The sequence below is a fragment of the Hemicordylus capensis genome, chromosome 2, assembly GCF_027244095.1.
Source record: "Hemicordylus capensis ecotype Gifberg chromosome 2, rHemCap1.1.pri, whole genome shotgun sequence".
Lineage (NCBI taxonomy): Eukaryota > Metazoa > Chordata > Lepidosauria > Squamata > Cordylidae > Hemicordylus > Hemicordylus capensis.
The window spans coordinates 214734160-214757434 of NC_069658.1; the positions used below are offsets into that span (position 1 = coordinate 214734160).

The window sequence follows — 23275 nt, forward strand, 5'->3', positions numbered from 1 at the left end:
TCTAGGCATTAAAAGTAGCACAAATATATAGCACAAATATACCTGGGCACAAATATACCTGGGGCTTTTTAGTTTAGAAAAAAGACGACTGCGGGGAGACATGATAGAGGTCTATAAAATCATGCATGGCGTGGAGAAAGTGGAGAGAGAGAGATTCTTTTCCCTCTCACACAACACTAGAACCAGGGGTCACTCCATGAAATTGATTGCCAGGAGGTCTAGGACCAACAAACGGAAGTACTTTTTCACACAACGCGTGATCCACTTGTGGAACTCTCTGCCACAGTATGTGGTGATGGCCAACAACCTGAATGGCTTTAAGAGGGGTTTGGATGACTTCATGGAGGAGAGGTCTATCAATGGCTACTAGTCAGAGGGCTGTGGGCCACCTCCAGCCTCAAGGGTGTGCCTCTGAGTACCAGTTGCAGGGGAGCAATGGCAGGAGAGAGGGCACGCCCTCAACTCCTGCCTGTGGCTTCCAGTGGCATCTGGTGGGCCACTGTGCGAAACAGGATGCTGGACTAGATGGGCCTTGAGCCTGATCCAGCAGGGCTGTTCTTATGTTCTTATGTTCTTATAGTACTCAATGTATATCACTATATACTGTGAAGTGTGCATGTGTGTATTCAGTGAAATGTATTTCCAGGCAGCATACTTATTTTGAAATATCAGACTTAAATCCTTGGGGGCCTGGGGTGTGTGGAGGCCCTGGACTTTGAGGGGCTGGGGGCCCATTTTAAAATCTCATCTTGGCCCATTCCAACCTTGCTATGCCCCTGGCGGTCACTACACATGGGTTTCTGCACAACACCTGCACAGAAGAAACTCCCATGTAGAAAATGTGTCTCTTGTAAATTGACCCTGAATTTTCCATCCATGACTGGGATATTTGAGAGTTAGAGTCAATAATAAAAGAACAGCACGCTGCTTGTGACAGGAAGGGGCAAATTACAATGATTTCTTAGTCTGGCAGGGGCTGGTTTTGGCCCTGGCAGAACTTGGCTGTCTGCTCCTGTTGCAAATGCCTCTGTCTAGTGTGGCAAACTAATGTATCCTCCTCCCTCTTGGTGTCAGAGTAAGCACTGGTGTGGTGAATGCACATATACCCCATCATGAGCCAACAGTCATCACAAGACAAAGGCTGGCAGGAATCATTCACTGGTTTATAGGCCCCCACCACCACCACCTTCTTCTTCCCCTATTTTGCTAGTGGCTATTTGGGCAGGTGATCCTCTAGGACAAAGTCATGTTTTTAAAAAAGAATGAGATGAGACAGAGAAAATGACACTTGGAATCCTCGCATAACTCCTGACCGTTGTTCTAAGTCTTTTACAGAGATGGCTCATGTTTTCAGGTTTTGATCAACAGCCATGTCTAGATGGTACAGTGTTCCTTTTAACAGAGATTTCCAGATATTGCTGACTACAAGTCCCATCATTCCTGTTTTGACAGGGGCACAATTTCACTGCTTGCCCTAGGTGCTATTTTCCCTAGTTACACCTCTGCCTGGACCTGGGGGCTCAGGTCAGTGTGCCCACTTTCCTAGAGGGCCCTATAATTTCCCCCAATGCCCCTTTTTTATTTCTGGAATAACTTGGTCTAGAATTCTGAAATTGGGCACAGATGTCGGACATGTTATGTGGACTCTGTGTACTGGTTTTGAAGCAGATTGGTCAATGTCTTGATTTTTTGTGATTTTGTTGGTGAAAATTTAGAAAAACTTCCCAAAAAAGTCCATGTAAGTGGCTTGTTTCGTGGCAGAAAACTACAAAAACTTCTGGAACTAAGCCCCCCTCTCCACCAACCATCATTCCACCCCATGTGAAATAATCTGTTCTTTGCCTTCATATTAAAAAGTGCAACCTGCCCCACCCCCTCTTTTTGCCCAACCCTTTACATTTTCCAGAATGGCTGGACTTAGTTCTGAAATTAGGCACACGTGTAGCCCAAGATGGCAGGACTCTGTGTATTTCTATTTCAGGGAAATTGGCCGATCCTGGGATTTATTTTATTTTTTGTTAAAACTTTCCCTCCTACAATAAATCTGCCAGAAAGAGTTCTCCATCCATAGAGTACTTCAGACCTAGTGAAAGTGGAACTAACTGTTACATCAGAATAAACAACCAAGTTTTGTTTTGTTTTAAACAAACACACTGTCCTCAAGTTGGTTTGTGATCCAAAAGGTCTGCCTGAGAACTGTGGATCAAGAGACATGTGTTGCGTCACAGTTAGTGAATGACTGAGAAGCTGTGTGAATCCATTGGGGCCTGCATGATCCCCGCCCCGTCTCACCCTGCCATGCATTCTGGGCCAGAACTGTGGGTTTGTGCTAAAATGTGTATATGTACGGAGAGGATGCTTGTTTTTCAGGGGAGCCCTGGTCAGCTCATTAGGTCCAGGGTCCAAAATGGCCTAGCTGCACCCCTACCCTAAGCCACTGAATGGCGCAGTGGGGAAATGACTTGATTAGCAAGCCAGAGGTTGCCGGTTCGAATCCCTGCTGGTATGGGAAACACCTATATCGGGCAGCAGCGATCTAGGAAGATGCTGAAAGGCATCATCTCATACTGTGCAGGAGGAGGCAATGGTAAACCCTTCCTGTTTTCTACCAAAGACAACCACAGGGCTCTGTGGTCGCCAGGAGTCAACACTGACTCGACGGCACACACTTTACCTTACTCCTATCCTGGGGAGCTGCTGCCACTCAGCGCAGCCAGGACTGAGCTCTTTGGACCCAGGGTCTGACTCGGTAGAAGGCCGCCTCCTACCTTCCAACTCTACTCCTAGGTGCCAAGGTCTGAGTGCCTTTCCTCTTGAAAAGAGGACTTCTCCCCATCTTACGTATGCAAGGAATGTTGTGGTCATCCTTGAATGGTGTCTAACACTGGCGGACCCCAGGGCTTCCAAGAGTGTGTCTCCGTTATGCTGAAGAAGACACTGCTGGAAAACGGAACCCATTTAGAAATAGGCCTCCTTCCCAAGACCTCTATAGAAGCCACTCTCAACACTCCCATCTTTACCTTTCCCAGGAGACCTCCCTCCCCCCCTGCCACCTTCTTCCCCTGAATGTGTTCCTTTGAACCCCTGCTCTGGTTTGTATCAGAGTTTTTTGGATTGAGGCAGCAAAGCATTTTAAATAGAGTTTTTTTAAAAAAGTGATAAATTAAACATAGACCCAAATAATATTGCATAGTGCTGGTGGGGTCTGCATCCCCACACCTCTCTCAAACAAAAACAAACCCCCCTCTAATTTAGTGCAATGCTTGTGCTTCAGTTGTCGCCTGGCTTAGAGAGAAGGGCCGGCCCCTCGGAAGCTGCCTTCGACTGAGTCAGACCCTTGGGCCATCTAGCTCAGTGTTGTTTGCACTGACAGGCAGGGTTCCAGGCGGAGTTGGTCTTTGTCAGCTCTACCTTGAGATCCCCCAGACTGGACCTGGGGCTCTGCTTGCGGGGCAAACGCTCTTCTACTGAGCATGCTGTTTGTACCTGGACTTAGCAAGGCAGCTAAAGGCAGTAGCTCACACAAGGAGCTGATGGACCCGCGAAAGGATGGTGCCTCCTGAAGATGCTAGGCACCTTCCTGTCTCTTCAGGACAGCCCTGCTCTAGAGGCCTGAGCTGGCTTTCCCCTCCTCCTGAGTAGGCCCATTGGAAGGAACCCTGGACAGCCAGGTGAGCACTTCAGCTTTTTGGAGAGGAAACTCAGCCTTGCCACAGCGTCTCCTCCATCCCTGTGGACCTAGGGGTAATCAGTGGTGCAATTACCCCCGGACTTTGGGGCCAAGGCCCAGGGCCTCCACACCCCCTTGGGGGCCCCCCAAATCCTCTTTAGACTGTCCTGGGTGGTGTGGTCACTGATGGCCTGCACTGCACCGGGCGGCCAAGTGTGATTATGACGTGTGCCGGGTGCTTTAGCGACAGAGCGGGGAGTCGGGAAAGAGAAATGTGGGATCAGAATATGTTAAGTTGTGTGTTGACATGTTTCTGCTAGTTCATATTTGCATAAATAAGCCATTTTTGGAGGGGCGGTATATAAATTTATTTATTGATTGATTTGATTTTTATACCGCCCTTCCAAAATGGCTCAGGGCGGTTTACAATCAAATCAAACAAATAAATAAAGCAAATAAAATAAATAATAAATAATAAATATACCCTAAGTGTTAAAAATCAGGGTGTGTGTGTGTGTATAGGGGGATGATGCTTAACTTGCAGTGGGAAGGGGGCCCTCCACATCGAGGGGGCCCTCCAAAGGCCTTTAGGTCCAGGCTCCCAGATTACCTCAATTACCTCTGGGAGTAACGGAGGGGATAAGGGCCTTCCTGAGGAGCACCAGGTCCCCAGTGATCCAGGGCTCTTCTGGGGTAACTAGCTCTGGGTCTGAGAGCTCTGGAGGGTTGTTGTGACTGAGGTCGAGGGCCCTTTGTGTGGCCCATCGCGCAGGTGCGTGGCCTCCAAAATGGCCACCGGGCTGCTGGGAGAAGGCCAAAAACCGGCCGAAGAGCGGCCGCCAAACCGGCCGGAGGGGGGCATAAGGAAGGCTGGCGGGGGGAGGAGGAACCTCCGAGGACACCCTCCCACACACCTTCCAGGAACTCCCCCGAAGGGAGTAAGGTAAAACATTTATTTATTTGTTTGTTTGTTTGTTTTGTTTTAAATCCCAAAAACGTTCACAAACTGCCCCTGGACTGGACCGGACTGGACCGGGGGGCGGGGTTTCAAGGGGGTGCCAGACTGAACTGGTCCAGTCAGGTTCGAGGCCGATCCGGACTCAAACCGAACCGGGCCAGCCGGTTCCGTGCACATCCCTACTTCTAGCCCGTGTTGTCATCGTAAGCTGCTTTGGGTTCTATCTGCCAAAGGCTGAAAGCCATACATCTCTTTGATACAAAAATAAAATCCATAATTTATGTCTGAAGAGCCATTAGTCAGGCTGCTCCCTCCTTGCACCCCTGCTTGGCTGGCAGAAACCGCCCAGCCCAGAGCTGTGCCTGCCTCTCCCGCTCTCCTCCAGCTGCAAACTGTGAGGGCGTCAGCTGAATGGATGGGTCACCGCCCGGTTCATGCTTGTGTCAGAACATGCGATTTATGAAGAGGACTTCCTGTTCAGTGGAACCGGGCTGCAGGTTTTGGCTGGCAGTTGTGCAATCAAAGTTTTGTCTGGTGCAAACTGCAGCCAGCCAGCTGGTTTAGGCTGCCGTCCTGGGCACACTTACTAGAGAGTAAATCCCAGCTGCGTGACTGAGGCCTGGGCAGTTGATTCAACAGTTGATTCCACTTGCATATGAAGCAAAAGGCGCTCTTTTTCTGGCAGGGGCCTAACAAGATCTGAAGGGGCCTGTGTTCGAGAATTGAACAGGGACTGTCTGCTTTTCCTGTGTGCTTTTGAAGTGCTGTAGATGCAGCCGGTTGGGGTTTTTGTTTTGGTTTGGTTGGGGGGGGGCGGTTTCTCTCCGGCTCTAGAAGCAGCAGGCAAAAATACCTCCACTCTTGCTGCTGCCCACCAAATGAAGACAAGCTGCTGCCCGCCCACCGAACAGCTGAATCAGGCTCCTAGACCCCATCCCCTTGCTGCTGCCCGTCAGAGTCCGGCCACCTGCCTGCCAAAGAGGTGATAGTCGTCCAGGCTGTGCAAGAGCAGGCACACATGGTGCAGACATTGGTGGCTGGCACCACAATTGGATATTTGGTGGGGGGCAGCCAAGGCAGTAGGGCATTTGCGCCCGGTCCATCCCAGTCGCTCCTGAACACACACACAAACACCGCCCACTCTGCCCCAACAAAGCTAGCCTACGCCCAGCCACCCAAAGGCCCTCTTCTCAGGTGGCCTGTGTTCATTGAATAAGTTTGCCTGATTGTGACTCTGCTCCGGCTTTCTTGGAAAGTACACTCTAGTGTCACAGCAAGCATCAAAGAAGAGGCCTTTCCTCCCTTTTCTAAAGGGGAATGTCTCTTTTTGTTAACAGTGCTCACTACCTGCAGTTCTTTTAAATATTCATTAAAAAAATAAGAAAACTCCCAAATCGGGATACTACTCTTAAACAAATGGCTCTAAAAGTTTCAGCTCTGTTTGTTTATTTATTTATTTAATTCTATTATTTGCATATCACCCCAAACTTCTGTCTCTGGGTGGTTCAAAGCAATTTTGACTTATTTGAAAGGAAGGCTGACAAGAATATGACATACAGTAGAATTTTGAAAAATAAAATAAAATTTTGGAAGGTTTTTTAGTTTCTATTTTGAGAAGTAACTTTTCCTTTTCCTTTTTGTTTTAAGAGGAAAGTTTAAGCTTTGGAGAGGATGTTGGTCTCTCACTTCAAGAAGTTCCTGGGGCACATGTTAAGTGCTAAACCTTGAATACTGCTAAGGTACCCTTTCAAAATTAAAGATGGATTTACGGGGTATCGCGCAAGGGCAGTGGTAGAAACATTCAGGAACACGGCTGCACAAGTGGACGCTAATGTCGGATCTCGTCTGAGAAGTCTGTTTTCTGCCACTTTCAACATCCGCTATATTTGCGAGGAGCGTGCTGTCTGTGGGATTCCTAATGCTGGATCTCTGTGCACTTCTGTGACTGACTTGGTGGTGCTGAAACTTGATCCCCCAACTCGCTTTTGGCTGGGTCCCTCCTCTCAGGGAGGGTGAACACTTGTAACGGCAGGCGTTCTTGACAAATTAGCCCACACTCTCGCCTTTCAAGTACTTGTGCGGTTTTTCCTCCTCTTATTTGTCCACTCCCTATGGGGAGCCCCCCACTTCCCACCACAATGGTCTGCTGCCCCTGCTTTCTATCCGAAGAAGAGAAAACAGCCATTGCAATTGATAAAGAGATAAACCGGCTTCTTCACGAGCAGAAGAAACGTGATCGCTGGGAGCTGAAGTTGCTTCTGCTGGGTGAGTAGTGCTCTGCATGAGAAATTATTAATCAAGGAAGGAGCTATTGCTAGCCAGAGAAGGCCTGAAGCAGGGGCTACTAGTTGTTGGGATGACTGCCTTTCCTTTCTCCCTGCCTGCCCCTTGTGCCTGGAACTGCTTCTCAAAATAGCTGCACAGGATAGTAAAAATTTAACACTGGACCTTGGGGAGGTGTTCTGTCTAGTGCATGAAACTCATAAAGTGTTCACCCACCTTCTATCTGAACACTTGTAGAGAAAGAGAGTCCACCCTTGTGTGAGGCAGACGGTGCAGCTGTCACACACCTCCTCACTGCCTCCTAATGCCTCATCTAAACCTGCTTCCTTGTTTCTAGAACCCTTGGTTCCAGTCCCACCTTGCCCCTAGGAAAAATGGAGAACAAGTCCTTTCCATCTATGTGAGAGTCTGTTTAAGATGCATTGTGATGGCTCTCTTCAGCCTTCTCGAGGAGGCTTTCCACACAGGGCTGCTACCCCGAATCTCCTTCAGAGGAGAGTTTGTGTGTTCACTCACCAGCCAAACTTACCCCGAAGTCCTTTCGAGATCCTTGGACCCACTCCACACACAAATCGGGCTTTGTGATGCAAATTCTAGCTTATCTTGACGTATTTCCGGATTTTTAAAATGCTGGTTTTAAGCTACTTTTTCTGAAAATAGAGAGAGGCACTGCCATAGAATCATTAGCACGATAAGAGGGATGTTCTCTTTAGAAATGCAGATGTTGCTCTTAAGGAAGCTCTCTCTCCTCCCCCCACCCATTGGCTAGAAGGAAAACACAGAGCATGTCATGTGAACTTGTTTCAAAACAAAACCTGAGAGCAAAGGGGCGGGGCTGCTTCCCTCAATGCCACAAGTGTAGTTCGAAGTGGCTTCGCTCAACATTTACCCCCAAAGCATGAAGCTATATGGAAATAACTCCCTGGCTAAACATATCCATCTTCTTCTGTTCATCTTGTGTGGTCAGGCGCCGAGGAATCTTTCTTATAAGCTCTATGATGTTGTACCCCCACCCCCTCTAAAATTTCCCAAATGTATTTGTTTTATATAATATCACACACACCATTTTTTTAAAAAAATTGCCCTTTGCCTAGAATGTAGTTACTAGGCTGTTAGTTAGGACCACAATGAGAACCCATCTATGCTTAGAACTCTCCAAACCCTCCAGTTTGTTTCCAAGGGCAATTCAAAGTGCTGCTGCTTTCCCCCCCTTTCCTTTTACAAAATTCAGACCTACAGAATAAAAGGTAGAAATACCAGTCATGTTGACCAAAAAATCATATACAGCATGCGCAACCACAAATTTACACCCTGCCATATCTTTTATTTTATTCTGTTTTTATATACATACTGCTCTTCCTTAAGGAGCCCAGAGTGGTGTACGACATGTGGTTATGTTTATCCTCACAACCACCCTGTAAGGTAGGCTGAGCAATAAGTGACTGGCCCATAGAGTTTCATGGCTGTACAGGGATTTGAACTTAGGACTCAAGTTCTTGAGAGGAGAGCTGGTCTTGTGGTAGCTAGCATGACTTGTCCCCTTAGCTAAGCAGGGTCCACCCTGGTTGCATATGAAAGGGAGACTAGAAGTGTGAGCACTGTCAGATATTCCCCACAGGGGATGGAGCCACTCTGGGAAGAGCATCTAGGTTCCAAGTTCCCTCCCTGGCATTTCCAAGATAGGGCTGGGAGAGACTCCTGCCTGCAACCTTGGAGAAGCCGCTGCCAGTCTGTGCAGACATTACTGAGCTAGATGGTCTGACTCAGTATATGGCAGCTTCCTATGTTCCTCCCCAGACTTTGTCCAAAACACTAACCACTACACCATACTGTCTCCATAGCCTATGCACCCACCAATTTCACACCATAAGCAGAGATCTATAGAGGCCAATACTCAGATTATACACATCTTGGCAAATCTAACATACATCTCACACACACAGTCACAAAGCTGGACACAACTACAGCATAACATAACATCACAATTTGCATCCTATGAAAGGATTTGGACAGGTCCATACTCAAGTAAAGCTAAGAATTGGGAATGAAGCAAGATATCGTGAATTTAAAAATGTATATTCAGTCTTTCTTTCAAGAACTCAAGGTGTTTTACAATAGCAAATGTTACGGAACCGTTACGGTGTCGAATATAATATTTTATTTAGTTATATTTGTTGAATGATTGATAGATTAAGTGCCATCAAGTCGGTGTCGACTCTTAGCGACCACATAGATGGATTCTCTCCAGGATGATATCATATTTGTACACCACCCCAAACCTCAGGCAGTTTACAGAAACATAAAACAAATTAAAACAAAAATTAAAACCTTAAAACCATAAGTCTGGTTAAAAGCTTGGGTGAATATATGTGTCTTTAGAGACTTTTAAAAAGTTATTAGAGATGAGGAGGCTCTTATTTTAGCAGGGAGCGCATTCCTGAATCTCGGGGAGGCAACGGAGAAGGCCTGTCCTTTTGTAACCACCAGATGAGCCAGTGGTAACTGCAAACAAACCTCTCTGGATTATCTCAGTGAGCAATGGGGCTCATGGAGAAGATGTTCTCTTAAATACCCAGGGCCTAAGCTGTTTAGGTCACCTTAAGTGGCATAGCGAGGAAATGCTTGACTAACAACTAGCAGAAGGTTCAAATCCCCGCTGGTACTATATCGGGCAGCAGCAATATAGGAAGATGCTGAAAGGCATCATCTCATATTGTGTGGAAGGAGGCAATGGTGAACCCCTCCTGTATTCAACCAAAGACAACCACAGGGCTCTGTGGGCTCCAGGAATCGAAATCGACTTGACGGCACAATTTTGTCATGCCCCACGCGAGGGCATGGGAGAGGAGTGGGAGGCAGACGACTTACTAGAAAGTGGGGAGGCGCCTGAGGAGGTGCAGGCTGGTGGTGTGAATGGGGAGGTAATTGAGGCAGGCCAGGGTGAGTGTTTGGCTCAGGAGGGGCCAGCAAGGCCAGGTGAACTTTGGAGAAAAGGGTCAGGATCTGAGCCAGATTTTGAACGGCCACTATCTCCTGGAGAACGCAGACAGGAAAAACACCAACAGCAGGTGAGGGAATTACGGAGGAGTAGTCGACTGGCGAGAAGACAGGAGCCGGATTGAATCTATGGCAGCTGGCAGGGGTGGAGTGTTGATTAAGTGCACGTGGTTGCTGACTATGTATCGGGCAACCTGTGCCTTGAACGAACTGCTGGAAACAACACGTCAAATCTGCTTGGAGCTTTTGTCGGAGAGATTGTGACTTTGGAATTTGGGCTTCTCACTCCTGTATTCTTGGTGAAACTGTTAAACCTGACTGTTTAGCAGTAAAGCTGGAACTTGCGCTATAGCGTCATATATTTCTGGCCAGCGTCTTCCATCGAGTGAGCTCGTGACAACTTTACCTTTAACCTGTTTAGGGCATTATAAGTTACTAGTATTTTTAAGCCCGTTATGATAACGGGCGCTAGCTTTCTATCCCGTCTTTTCTGTCTCTCTCTCTCTGTTTCTGTCTCTTTTCCCCCCCCTTGTCCCCTCTCTCTTTTTGTTTTTGTTGTTGTTGTTGTCTCTGTTTTTGTTCTTCCTTATTTTGCTTATACTTTTGGGGTGTGTGTGTGGATGAATAACGGCCAAAATGGCCCATGAGAAGGTGGCCGCCCCCGCCTATCGCCCTCCCGCGCACCCAGCTGCCGGAGCCCACCTTACCCGCTCCAGCCTGAAGGAGAAGAGAGGAACTCGGGAACAGAGCTACTCTCTGTGTTAAGCTGCTGCCCATACTGTCGCAATGGACGCAATAGGCGTCCTTTGCGTCCATAGCGGCAGTTTGAGCAGTGACTTAGCACAGAGAGGAGCTCTGCTCGTGAGCTCCTCTCTTTTCCCTCGGGCTGGAGCGGGTAAGGTGGTCTTCGGCAGCTGGGTGGGTGGGAGGGCGATAGGCGGGGGCGGCGACCTTCTCATGGGCCATTTTGGCCCTTAATCTTTTGGGGGGGGAGCGGGGAAGGTGATTTTGGGCAGCTGGGAGGGCGGGTGAGCAGGCGGGGGCGACGGCTGTGAGCGGGCGGGGGCCTCGTTGGCGGCTTTGCCGCCACCTCACCCAGCTTCCCTGTCCCCCGTCTTGGTCTTCCCCCGCCGCCATTGCCCTCGCCTTTTTCAGGGCGGCCGCTTCTGGTTGCCTCGGCCTCCTCTCGCCGTGCCGCAGCTCATGGCCGAGGCGGCGGCTCTGCCCTCCCACTTTCCCCCGCCGTCACACACCGGCTAATGGCCGCCCGTGGCTGTGGGACACTGGTGTCTGCAGTCCTGTGTCCCTTGGGCTCTTCTGGGCCTGCGCTTCGCGCAGGCCCAGAACAGCCCAGGGAGGCAGGGACGCAGATCCCCAACGTTCCAAAGCCACGGCCACTCACTTAGCCTTTTATTATATAGGATAACCAGCACCTTGTATTTTGTTCGGAAACCTATCGGCAGCCACTGTAATTCTTTTAGTATAGGAGTAATATGGTCTCTCTGAGATTACCCAGAGACCAACCTGGCTGCCGCATTCTGTACCAATTGTAGTTTCCAGAATATGTACAAAGGCAGCCCTACATAGACCACATTGCAGTAGTCAAGTCTGGAGGTTACCAGCTTATGTACCACTTTTCTGATGTAGTTTATCCCAAGAAACGGACTTAGCTGATGTATCAGCTGAAGCTGATAGAAAGCACCTCTGGCCATGCCTCAACCTGAGGCACCAGGGAGAGGCTGGAATCCAGAAGCACCCCCCAGACTGCATACCTGTTCCAGCAGGGGAAGTGTGGTCCCGTCCAGGACCAGCAGATCAAAATCATGTCCCGAGTTCCCACCCCACACAATAAGTACCTCCGTCTTATCTGGATTAAGTCTCAGTTTGTTATCCCTCATCCAGCCCATCACCACCTTCAGGCAGGCATTTCGCGAGATAAATTTGGGTGTCATCAATATACTGATAATACCATGCACTAAAATCTCCTGATGATTTCTCCCAGCATTTTCATGTAGATGTTAAAAAGCATTGGAGACAGTATGGAGCCTTGGGGGAGGGGACACCATATAAAAGTTCAGATTTTGAAGAGCAACAGTCTCCAAGGAATCTGCCCGAGAGGTAGGAGCAAAACCATAGGAAAGCAGTGCCTCCCACCCCCAACCCCCTCAGAAGCTCCAGAAGGATACTATGTTTGATAGTATTAAAAGCCACCAAGATCCAAAAGGACCAAAAAAAGCCACACCCACTCTGTCCATTCCCCATTGGAGATTCCCCATTAGGTAGGAGAGCTGGTTGAAAGACAGGAAACAGAGGGTATGTATAAATGGAGAGTTTTCACAATGGAGGGGAGTAAGAAGTGGGGTCCCCCAGGGGTCTGTACTAATGCCCCACCCCACACTGAAGCTCAGCTCATGAAGTAAAGAAATCTTAAATGAGGCTGAATAGTGGCAACAAAAAGCAGAGTCAAATTTATATATATGCCACAATAGAACATCATCCTAAATTATTTTTTTAAAGGTTTTGCCAAGTGTGGACAATGCAAGTCATTGAATGGTACTAGAGAAAGACAGGCTGTTCTGGTAGCTCCAGGTCTTAACACTCACATCAGTTTCGGAGGATGAATACAACTGAAGGAAGCCCGGGCGGGTGCGTGGCTGGGGGAGTCAGTCATGTGACCTGCCTTGGGGGGGGGGCAAGGCAGTGGGCCCCCAGACAACTGTCTCCCCTTGTCCTATTATAGTTACACCCCTGCCCTCCCTTCTGTCCTTTAAAGAAGCTTTTGAAAATGTATTTATTTTGCCAGACTTTTAGTTCTTAATGTGTGTGTGTGTCTTGTTTTCATTGTTGTTGTTTTAATTTATGTAAATCGCTTCGAGTCTGTGGAAGTCAGGCGGTCAATAAATCAGCTTAATTAATTAATTAAAATTAAATAAAGTGAAGTAAGTCCGGGGGAGGGGATGGAGATGGAGTGGGAGGCATTGGTGACTTGAGCACAGGGTGAACCTGCACCCTTGGGACACCCCCACCCCCCGCACCGGTGAACCAGTGGGACCTGAATTGTTCACACACACACACCCGCCACTGCAGCCCCAGGCAAGGCCCCTTTAAGAACCCAAACGTCCTGATGGCAGGGCACCAGGGGCAATGCCAGTGCTGAGCACCAGCCAGCATCCCCCTCACTGCTGAACATGTTAGTCCAGCTGAGCGAGGGGCGGGCCAAACCTGGTTACCTAGCCAGCCAGTCGCATGACCCAGCAGACCACTGCAAGGAAGGGCTGGAGCCGTCTGTATTCCGCCCCCCTGCCCCTCCCACCCCGCCTCCCAGCTCCTCAACAGCTCTGGCCCAGAGCCTGAACTGGTTCCCCCGGAACTATCCGAGACTTGGTACACTTCCTGATCTCTGCCCTGGAAGGATGCTCCATGTGGAGCAGGATGCAGAAGGGCCCCAGGAAGCCCACTGGCAAGCCCTTGTGGAGAAACACGGATTTGGGACTTGGTGGTCAACAAGCCCAGGTTGCCCCCAGAAAGAGGGCGAGCAAGATGATCAGGGGTGGGCCCTTGAGCAGCTTTTTTATGAGGCAAGGCAGCAGCACCCGGGGCTTTTTAGTTTAGAAAAAAGACGGAGACATGATCGAGGTGTGTGGAGAGAGTGGATAGGAGACATGATCGAGGTGTGTGGAGAGAGTGGATAGGAAGAAATTTTCCTCCCTCTCGCATAACCCTTAGAATCAAGGGTCATCCCCTCAAACTGATTGCTGAGAAATTTCACACAGTGCATAATTCATCTATGGAACTCTCTGCCACAAGAGATGTGGTGACAGCCTGGATGGCTTTAAGAAGTGTTTAGATAAATTCATGGAGGGACAGGGCTATCAGTGGCTACTAATCTGAGGGCTATAGGTCATCTCCACCATCAGATGCAGGATGCCTCTGGATACCAGTTGCAGGGCAGCAACAGCAGGAGAGAGGGCATGCCCTCACCTCTCGCCAGTGGGCTTCCCAGAGGCATCTGGTGAGCCACTGTGTGAAGCAGGATGCTGGACTAGATAGGCTTCCTTTTCTTAACGTACAGAGTGTGGGATTCTTAAAGCCAGCAGGTCCTTACCTTAAGGTAAAAACCAGGACTTTGGACTGGGGCCAAAATGAACAAGTAAGTAATAAATTAAACAGTACCAGAGCACCATTCTGCCAGCCCCTCTCAACAGCCTTGCAGTTCTGTTTGGGCCAACTGAAATTTCCATACAGTGTTCAAGGGCAGCCCCAGGTAGATAACTAGTTGTGGTAGTCTAGTCCTCCAGACCAGTCTGGATGCTTACCAAGGCATGAGTGACCATAACCAAGTCGAGCAAAAATCAGGATACTCTTGCGTACTTGTGAGCCCCCTATTTTCACAACAGAACCCCACCACCACCACAACCAATTGCAGGAAGCCCTTCTCTGTATCCTGTAATTATATGCTCTGCAACAGACTCTCATAAGCCGGCTTCCGAAGTGGGGTGAGCTTGCAAGCCAAACATGTTTTCTGAGTTTTGAAGAACAATTCATTGAATATTTAATCTTGCAGTGAATCTGGTTGTATGCATGATATGCCAACTGTAACTCAAACATGCTTGGCAGTGTTTACTGTCTAGACTAGGGATGCGGCGGGGGGATGGATGACGGGAAACAGCATGCTGGCATGAGTTTAGTGTTTCTCAAAGTTTTTGGAGTCATGGACTGGTACATTATTCATGCGCTGTTTCCTGGACCAGCCGTTAGTAAGGGGCTCACCCCCTCACCCCCAACCCTAGGAGCAGCAGAATAACTTTAGTGAAGTCAGTGGCAATTTATCCATACTTTAGAACTGGGAAGTGCTTTGCTAACTGGACTCACATTCTGATTTCAAAAACTGTAATAACTGCTTAGGCCGCAGCTTTTCCAAGTGGTGTTTTCGGTGTTTCTCTGCAGTGCCTCTTGTTTAGTGCATGAGATTCTTTAAGCCATACCCAGGCACCTCCCAAAAACCCATTTCGGGCAGTTCTCGGGAGCTCAATTCCAGGCAGCCCTCTCTGCTGGATAATGTTCATTTCAAGGAAGTGAAATGAATGTTATCCAGCAACAACAGCTGCCTGGAAATGAGCTCTGGAGAGCTCCTGGTGGCCCCCGCCAGCCCAAAATGGTTTTGTTTTTTGGGTGGTGGTGGTGATTTTTTATTAGTGATGCCTCACAGACCAGTACCCTATGCCTCGCGGACTGGTGGTTGAGAAACACTGAAGGAGCCCAATCTGGGTCTACTCACATGATTTAAAAGCAAAGGGAATGTGTGTTCTTTTTGGCTAAAGTCGGCTAGAAAAAACAATTCTCCTATAAGGCAGGGGTTTTCAACCAGGTGTACTTGAACCCCTGGGGGTACTTTGAAGCTTTGTAGGGGGTACACAGAACGCTCCCACCTCCCTGGCTTATTTGAATGCTACATCATTGGCTCCCTCTCTGGAAGGGGAGAGGAAGGAGTTTCAGGCAGCATCCCTCCCTCCCTCCCTCCTCTCCATGTGACCGGCTGACTAGGTAACCAGGCTCACTTGAATGCTACACCATTGGCTCTCTCTCGGGGAGGGGAGGAGTGTCAGGTGGCATCCTTCCCCCCTGCTGGCTAGGTAACCAGGCTCACTTGAATGCTACACCATTGGCTCCCTCTCCGGGAGGGGTGGGGGAGGAGTGTCAGGCAGCATCCCTCATTCCTCCCTCCCTCTCTTCTCCTCCATGTGATTGGCTGGCTAGGTAACCAGGTTCAGCTCAGCCCTCCCTCAGCTTGACTAACGTGCTCAGCAGTGAGGGAAATGCTGGCTGGTGCTCAGCATTGGCATTGCCCTTGCTGCCAAGCCACCAGTCAGCCTGAGAGCGGGGTGAGCTGAGCCTGAGCACCTAGCCAGCCAGTCATGTGAGGAGCGGGAGGAGTCACATCAAGGCTAAGGTGCGAAGCCCTGGCTATGAGGCTCAAGAGAACAGGAGGAGAAAGAAAACCACAGTGTAGTGCTAGGAGTTTGGATTTCTTTGGCATTTGCCTGATTCATAGGAACATAGAACATAGGAAGCTGCCATATACCGAGTCAGACCATCAGTCCATCTAGCTCAGTATTGTCTTCACAGACTGGCAGCAGCTTCTCCAAGGTTGCAGGCAGGAATCTCTCTCAGCCCTATCTTGGAGAAGCCAGGGAGGGAACTTGGAACCTTCCGCTCTTCCCAGAGCGGCTCCATCCCCTGAGGGGAATATCTTACAGTGCTCACATGTAGTTTTCCATTCATATGCAACCAGGGTGGACCCTGCTTAGCTAAGGGGACAAGTCATGCTTGCTATCACAAGACCAGCTCTCCTTCCCAGGGCAGATTCACTTAATGTTGTTTCCACCAGCTATGACAAGATTTACTTTGGAGGGAGGGGGATCACAATTCTTGGCTGCTTATAGCGGGTATCTGAGTGGAAGCTTAGGAACATAGGAAACTGCCATATACTGAGTCAGACCATTGGTCTATCTAGCTCAGTATTGTCTTCACAGACTGTCAGTGGCTTCTCCAAGGTTACAGGCAGGAATCTCTCTCAGCCCTATCTTGAGATTCTAGAAGTGGGTTTCTTAAAACCTGATTTAGAACGTAAACGCTACAAACAACGCACTTCACAGTACTTGTTGCAACCCGATCACCCTATCGCTCTCTTTAAGGAGAAAAAAGTCCCTTTCCATTTATGGGAAACAAGGTGGCGCTTATACCATCAAGTACTATCACTTAATGCGGCTAAGCCATGGCTCCCAGAGGACCAGCAAGAGTGCCCTAAAATCACTTGCAAACAGAAAGCTAGTAAGCTAGGTAAAACATTCAGGGAAACCCACTCACATTTCTTAAAAGAGTGTGTGGTAGCCAAAAGAGTGTGGCAGGGAGTAAGCAAGCTGTTAAGAGTGGCCTGATTTGGAAAAACAGACTTGGGAAGAACTAACCTCGGATTTGAGCGATAGAACCTCCTTTCGAGGTCCCAGAAAGAAACCTTCAAGGAAACGGGACGGAATGGGTGCCCTCATACTAGGGAATTGGAATGTTCCCCTTCTCGTAATCAGGTTAATAAACCTGTATGTCATTCATGCAATGCTCCTGCATAGGAATAGGGAGGGAAGACGCAACCAAGAGGTTCACGCAGATGAGACAGTAAATCTCTTCTGGAAAAGTTTGTATGGTTATGTGCAAAAAGACAAGAGTATCTCTTCTAAACAGCAATGGGACAAATTGTGGAAATGGACGTCGGACGTAACCCCCCCCCCCGCATTACCTGATGTGCCTTGAAATCCCCCACCCCCGAGTTACAGTACTGCCTGCATATACTTCATAATCTTGTGGGTTTCCAAATCCTTGTGTGTAAATCTTTGTAGATACATGATGTACAAACAACCACTTTGTATATAATTGTGCTTTGGCAACGTACTGTATGCTTTGGTAGTTTGTTGGTTCAATAACAAAATCTTGTCCTATTAAAAAAAAAAATCTTGTCCTATCTTGGAGAAGATGCCAGGGAGGGAACTTGAAACCTTCTGCTCTTCCCAGAGCAGCTTCATCCCCTGAGGGGAATATCTTGCAGTGCTCACACATCAAGTCTCCCATTCACACACAACCAGGGCAGACCCTGCTTAGCTATGGGGACAAGTCATGCTTGCTACCACAAGACCAGCTCTCCTCTCCTCACAGATAAGGTTACACTTGTTAGCAAAAGGTTAAAAACCCCTGCTGTAAGATGTCAACAAAATCAATCTTGCCACCTAAGGCATAGGTGGGTTTGGATGCAACATGGAACTACCATTAGATTTGCTACACGCCCTTCAAACCTAGGGTTCAGATCATTCATTCATTCATTCATTTAATTTTTATACCACCCTTCCAAAGTGGCTCAGGGCAGTTTACTATTAAAACAAAACCATTAAAACCAATAACAGTTAAAAACAGAAATATAAACAATGTAAAATATCAATTAACAATTAAAACATCATAAAAAACAATTAAACAATCAGAACAATTAAAAAAAACCCTGAAAACCAGGTTACAGCATTAAAACAATTAAAACAAATTAAAAACCCTGAAAGGTCTGGCCAAACAAATGGGTTTTAAGGGCTCTCTTGAAGGTCAGCAAAGAATTAAGATTACGAATTTCTCCTGGAAGCGCATTCCACAGCCCGGGAGCAGCTACAGAGAAGGCCCACCTCTGAGTCGCCACCAAACGAACTGGTGGTAACTGGAGACGGACCTCCTCAGATGACCTTAGCGTGCAGTGGGGATCATGCAGAAGAAGGCGCTCTCCAAGATACCTCGGACCCAAGCCATTCAGGGCTTTAAAGGTAATAACCAGCACTTTGTATTTTGCCCGGAAACATATTGGCAGCCATCTTGGCTAGGCAACCATAAATAAACCATGATCAGTGCAGTGATGTGGGTTCGAATGATAAAAGGAGCTTCGGTTCCATGAAATAAACAGACATAAACAGTGTAAGGATGAGGCAATTGCCCATTTCTGTTTCTATTCTGTGCCTCTGATTCCCTCGGCCTGTATTCTACTCCTCTTCCATTCTGATTTAAGTAGGGGAACTTCTGAAATTAACTTCCGAATTGGAGTGAGTACAACTCACAAAGGGTTTGGGTTCATTCAATTTTTTCCCATCCTAGGTTCTGGTGGGCACTGGATAGAACACAGCAAAAAGCCATGTTGGGCATCCTCTAAGCATTCCCTGCCCCTCCCAGTGTGTGTTGCCAATGGGGAAATATGCCTGTGCACATCGGTGACACCTTGGGCGCGTGCACACACAAAGTCTTGATCATAATCATAGGTAGAATCCTATCACAACTGGTTTTCTTTGCAGTGTGGTGGTGTCGATATGTCCACGTGCTGGTGGGAAGTTATGAATGAACTCAAAGCTGTGGTGTGGACTGTGAATGCACAGTCTAGTGTACAAAGGTTGAATGTTTCAAAACGAAGCTATGGGCTATTTCTAATGCACCAGTTCTGCTTTGGAAACAAGACTGTGTGATTTTTGGAACGCCAGGATATTGGGATAAATTTGGCCTAGGAGAATTTGGGGAGTATTGGGGTCGGGCCATAGCTCAAATTCTGCTCTACATGCAGAAGGCCCCAGGTTCACGCCATGGCAGCATCTCCAGGTAGGCTGGGAAAGACTCCTGCGTGAAACTCAGGAGAGTCGCTGCCAGTCTGGGTAGACAATACTGAGCTAGATGGACCAAGAGTCTGACTGTTAGAAGGCAGCATGATTTCTTGGCGCTGTAGATGTGGTGTACACATTTGCAGCTGCATATACTGGAATCAAGATGTATTTTCATTTTCTCAGAGGATTAGCAATTCATGGGCAGGGGGTAGCGTGTAAGGGAAGGAACAGGAACTTTACTGTAGAGTTGGTACTGTCCCCCGCCCCTTTCAAGAAGTGAAGTTTGTGGGTTTTCAGGAACCCAGGAGGGAGACAGCTCAGAATTACAAGGGCAGCGAAATAAGTTGCTATAAAAGAACTGAGATTTCCCAAGGAGGGTTCTGCATGTCCCTAGAAACCTATGTGCACACACTTGGCTTTTAAAGGTTTTAACGCTTTTAAAGTCTGCTTCACATGGGTCTCAAAATGGAGATGAATACCACTGTTCCATCCAGAAATCTGAAAATGGAGGTGGTTGATTTCCTAATGGTGCAGCGGGGAAGTAACCTGCCAAGAGAGCAGGAGGCTGTGGGTTCGAATCCCTGCTGGTGTGTTTCCCAAAATATGGGAAACTCCTGTATTGGGCAGCAGCGATATGGGAAGGTGCTGAAAGGCATCATCTCACACTGCGTGGGAGGAGGCAATGGTAAACCCCTCCTGTATTCTACCAAAGAAAACCACAGGGCTCTGTGGTCGCCAGGAGTCGACACCAACTCAACGGCACAACCTTTCCTTTCCTTTTGATTTCCAGGGGTGGATATCAGAAAATAAAGCTTTGTCCCTGGTATGCCCAATAAGTACCTGCCTGTTCTTTAAGACCATTTTCAGAAGCTCTACTAGGTGCCACCCCTTCACAGTGGTACAGTCTATAGACTACTCTCCCTAGAGAAACCCATCTGGCGTCTTCCTTCTATGCATTTATTTATTTATTTATTTATTTATTCATTCATTCATTCATTCATTCATTCAATTTTTATACCACCCTTCCAAAATTGGCTCAGGGTGGTTTACAATAAAACAAAGACAGTTAAAAACAATCAACAATTAAAATTATAAAATATCATAAAACATCAAACAATAAAACAATTTTAAAATTCTGAAAAACAGGTACAATTAAAACCCTTTAAAACAATTTTAAAACCCTGGAAGTTTTTGTATGCGTTTAGGGGCCAAGTGAATGCCTTCATCTTCTGGCAAACCTTTAATGGTGTAATTGCTTGTTCTCTTGACATCGGCTTACTGGCTGTTCTAATTATTTTAGAGTTGGTTTTATTTTTGTTTTTATTTTGTGAGATCTTGGCTTTAATGTTCATTTTTGTAAACTGCTTTGAGGACGTTTGCAGTTGAGCGGTATATAAATCTAATTAATACACTGAGGTCATGTGTGCTGCTTATGTGATGCCCTTAGGTACCGGAGAGAGTGGGAAAAGCACATTTATAAAACAAATGCGGATAATCCATGGGGTGGGCTTCACGGAAGAGGACCAGAGAAGATTTGCCAGGGTGGTCTATCAGAATATCTTCACCTGCATCCAGGCAATGATCAGAGCTATGGAGACCCTCCATATTTCTTACGCTCAGCCAGAGAACGTGGTGAGTGCCCCCCTGCCCAAATCTCAGTGTGTGTTTTCAAATAGATGTTCTCTGATTCATGCTTGCTGAAGGTTGAACTGGGTGCCTCTTACGTTGCTTTGATTGGGTCCCTGCAGATCGGGACTGGAGAGGGAAGCTTCAACACACTACCCCTTGCTGTGATCTGAATAGGCCACGCTTGGCGGCTGTTTGTCAAAAGAAAAAAGCTTCTGTGGACACGAAGGCGAACTCTCTTTTTGATGCTACTACAGAGACTAGAAACTTGGAATGTTAGCAGCTCCCACTGACTACCAGTGGGAGATTTTTCGTGCTGCTATTGGGACTAGAAACTTGGAATGTTAAATGTTCTTTCAGGCCCATGGCCAGGGATGTTATGGTGAGAGGGCCCTGAGGGAATTTGGGGGACATGTACTTAAGTCTCTTAAGCTCCCTGTTTTTGGAGCTGACTTGGAGTGAGTTGGTACAGCACATCAGCCGGGAAATACTGATGTATCACGAAGACTTTTGGGGGCAAGGAAGAGATTGTGCAGGGGTGTAGCTAGGGAGAAGGGGCCTGTGTTCACCTCTCTCCCTGGCAGCCTCTCTGAGAGAGGGAGATCATGAAGAAAATAGGGAGGGGTGGATCTGGGGGGTCCTTGGGAGGTCGGGACCTTCTATGAACCCGTCTATGAACCCACCGGCTCAATTATAACTACACCCCTGTATGTATATTCTCCCCTCTTTCTTCTAGCAAAATGCTCGGGATCTCGTGGGAGTGGATACTTACAAAATAACCGTCATGGAGGCCCACCACGTGGACATGATTGAAAGCCTGTGGAAGGATGCTGGGATAAGAAGTTGCTACCAGAGGCGAAGAGAATACCACTTGCTGGACTCTGCTTTCTAGTGAGTGTTTACACTTCAGCTGTCATTCATTCATTCATTCATTCATTCATATACAGCCCTTCCAAAAATGGCTCAGGGCAGTTTACACAGAAAAACAGCAAATAAATAAGATGGACCCCTGTCCCCAAAGGGCTCACAATCTAAAAAGAAACATACGATCAACACCAGCAACAGTCACTGGAGGGATGCTATGCTGGGGGTGGATCGGGCCAGTTACTCTCCCCCTGCTAAATAAAGAGCATCACCATGTTAAAAGGTGCCTCTTTGCCAAGTTAGCAGGGGCCTGTCCCTATTTACTGGGGGCAACCCCTATTTTCCAGTTCTTCCTATCCTGGCTGCTATTCACCAAGGGAGGGTATCATGGATTCCACACACCCCCCATCCTGCCACCATGTGTCATGGCCTGGTCTCAACCTGCCCCGTGATTTTTATGTTTAACCACTGCCACCAAGTAGACTTTTAGGCTTTCTCTGGCTGAGTCTACAGAAACCAGCCTTCCGACTTCTGTTGTATTAAAAATTAAGTGATGTGTCAAAGGCTTTAGGCATTGGGTGGAGAAAACAGACAGAAGCTACAGCTTTTTAAAAATATAAACAAGAAATTTTACTTTGTAACGGTTCAATTTAGAACAATAGTTCCTTGGGGAAATGTAGTATCAAAACAGCATTTGATTGATTGAGTGATTGATTAAGTGCCATCAAGTCGGTGTCGACTCTTAGCGACCACATAGATAGATTCTCTCCAGGATGATATGTCTTCAACTTGGCCCTTAAGGTCTCTCAGTGGTGTATTCATGGCTGTCGTAATCGAGTCCATCCAACTTGCTGCTGGTCATCCTCTTCTTCTCTTTCCTTCAACTTTTCCCATCACCATGGACTTCTCAAGGAGCTGGGTCTTCGCATAATGGGTCCAAAGTATGATAGTTTGAGCCTGGTCATTTGTGCCTCGAGTGAAGATTCTGGATTGATTCGTTCTATGATCCATTTGTTTGTTTTCCTGGATGTCCGTGGTCTCCAAAGTCTTCTCCAGCACCAAAGTTCAAAAGCATCAATCCTTTTTCTATCTTGCTTCTTCAAAGTCCAGCTTTCGTATCCATAGAGTGTCACGGGGAAAACCATGGTCCGAACAATTCGAATCTTTGTAGGTGTAGACATGTCATGGCATCTAAATATCCTTTCCAAGGCCTTCATTGCAACCTTACCAAGTGCTAGTCTGTGGCATATTTCTTGACTGCTGGATCCTTTACTGTTGATGGTCGATCCTAAAAGGCAGAAGCTATTCATACTTAATCATTGTTTTCCTGAACTGTAAGACTGTTATTTGTGTTGTGTTCATAATTATGGAAGAGTGAGTAGGTGTATTCTAATGCTGTTAATAACTGTTCTAAAGTGGTAAGGGGTGCCTTGAAAAGTGAAAATGATATATTGGCAGTTTTAACACTGTATTTACCTGAATCCAAGACTGGGTCCCGCCCCCCCCCCCCCCCGCCCAAGTTCTTTGATATTAGAAATTGGGAGGCTGTCTAAAATTCAGAGCCTTCTTCCTTTTGGGTAAATATAGGTACTGGTCTAGCCTAATTTTAACCTGTTGTGTGTGGTGTTTTTTTTAAAGGGTGCCATCTTAAATTCAGAGGAGTCTTCTATTTGGGTGAATACAGTAATAAAGCTATTTCTAAAAAGG

At 47.5% G+C, this 23275-nt stretch overlaps 1 protein-coding gene across 7 annotated transcripts in view; it reads left to right on the forward strand.

Moving 5' to 3' along the window:
* Positions 1-23275, forward strand: part of GNA15 (G protein subunit alpha 15) — a 45971-nt gene that overhangs the window by 10744 nt on the left and 11952 nt on the right. For 3 of the 7 annotated variants that reach the window (XM_053303462.1, XM_053303465.1, XM_053303461.1), the window contains exons 2-4: positions 6276-6893; positions 20526-20710; positions 21441-21595. In XM_053303462.1, coding sequence (XP_053159437.1) covers positions 6740-6893; positions 20526-20710; positions 21441-21595 — 494 coding nt within the window. In that variant the 5' untranslated portion in view covers positions 6276-6739. Of the gene's footprint in view, positions 1-3507; positions 3672-3726; positions 3745-4473; positions 4614-6275; positions 6894-20525; positions 20711-21440; positions 21596-23275 lie in introns of those variants that run through there. The other 4 variants (XM_053303464.1, XM_053303466.1, XM_053303463.1 and 1 more) reach the window with 4 other exon arrangements.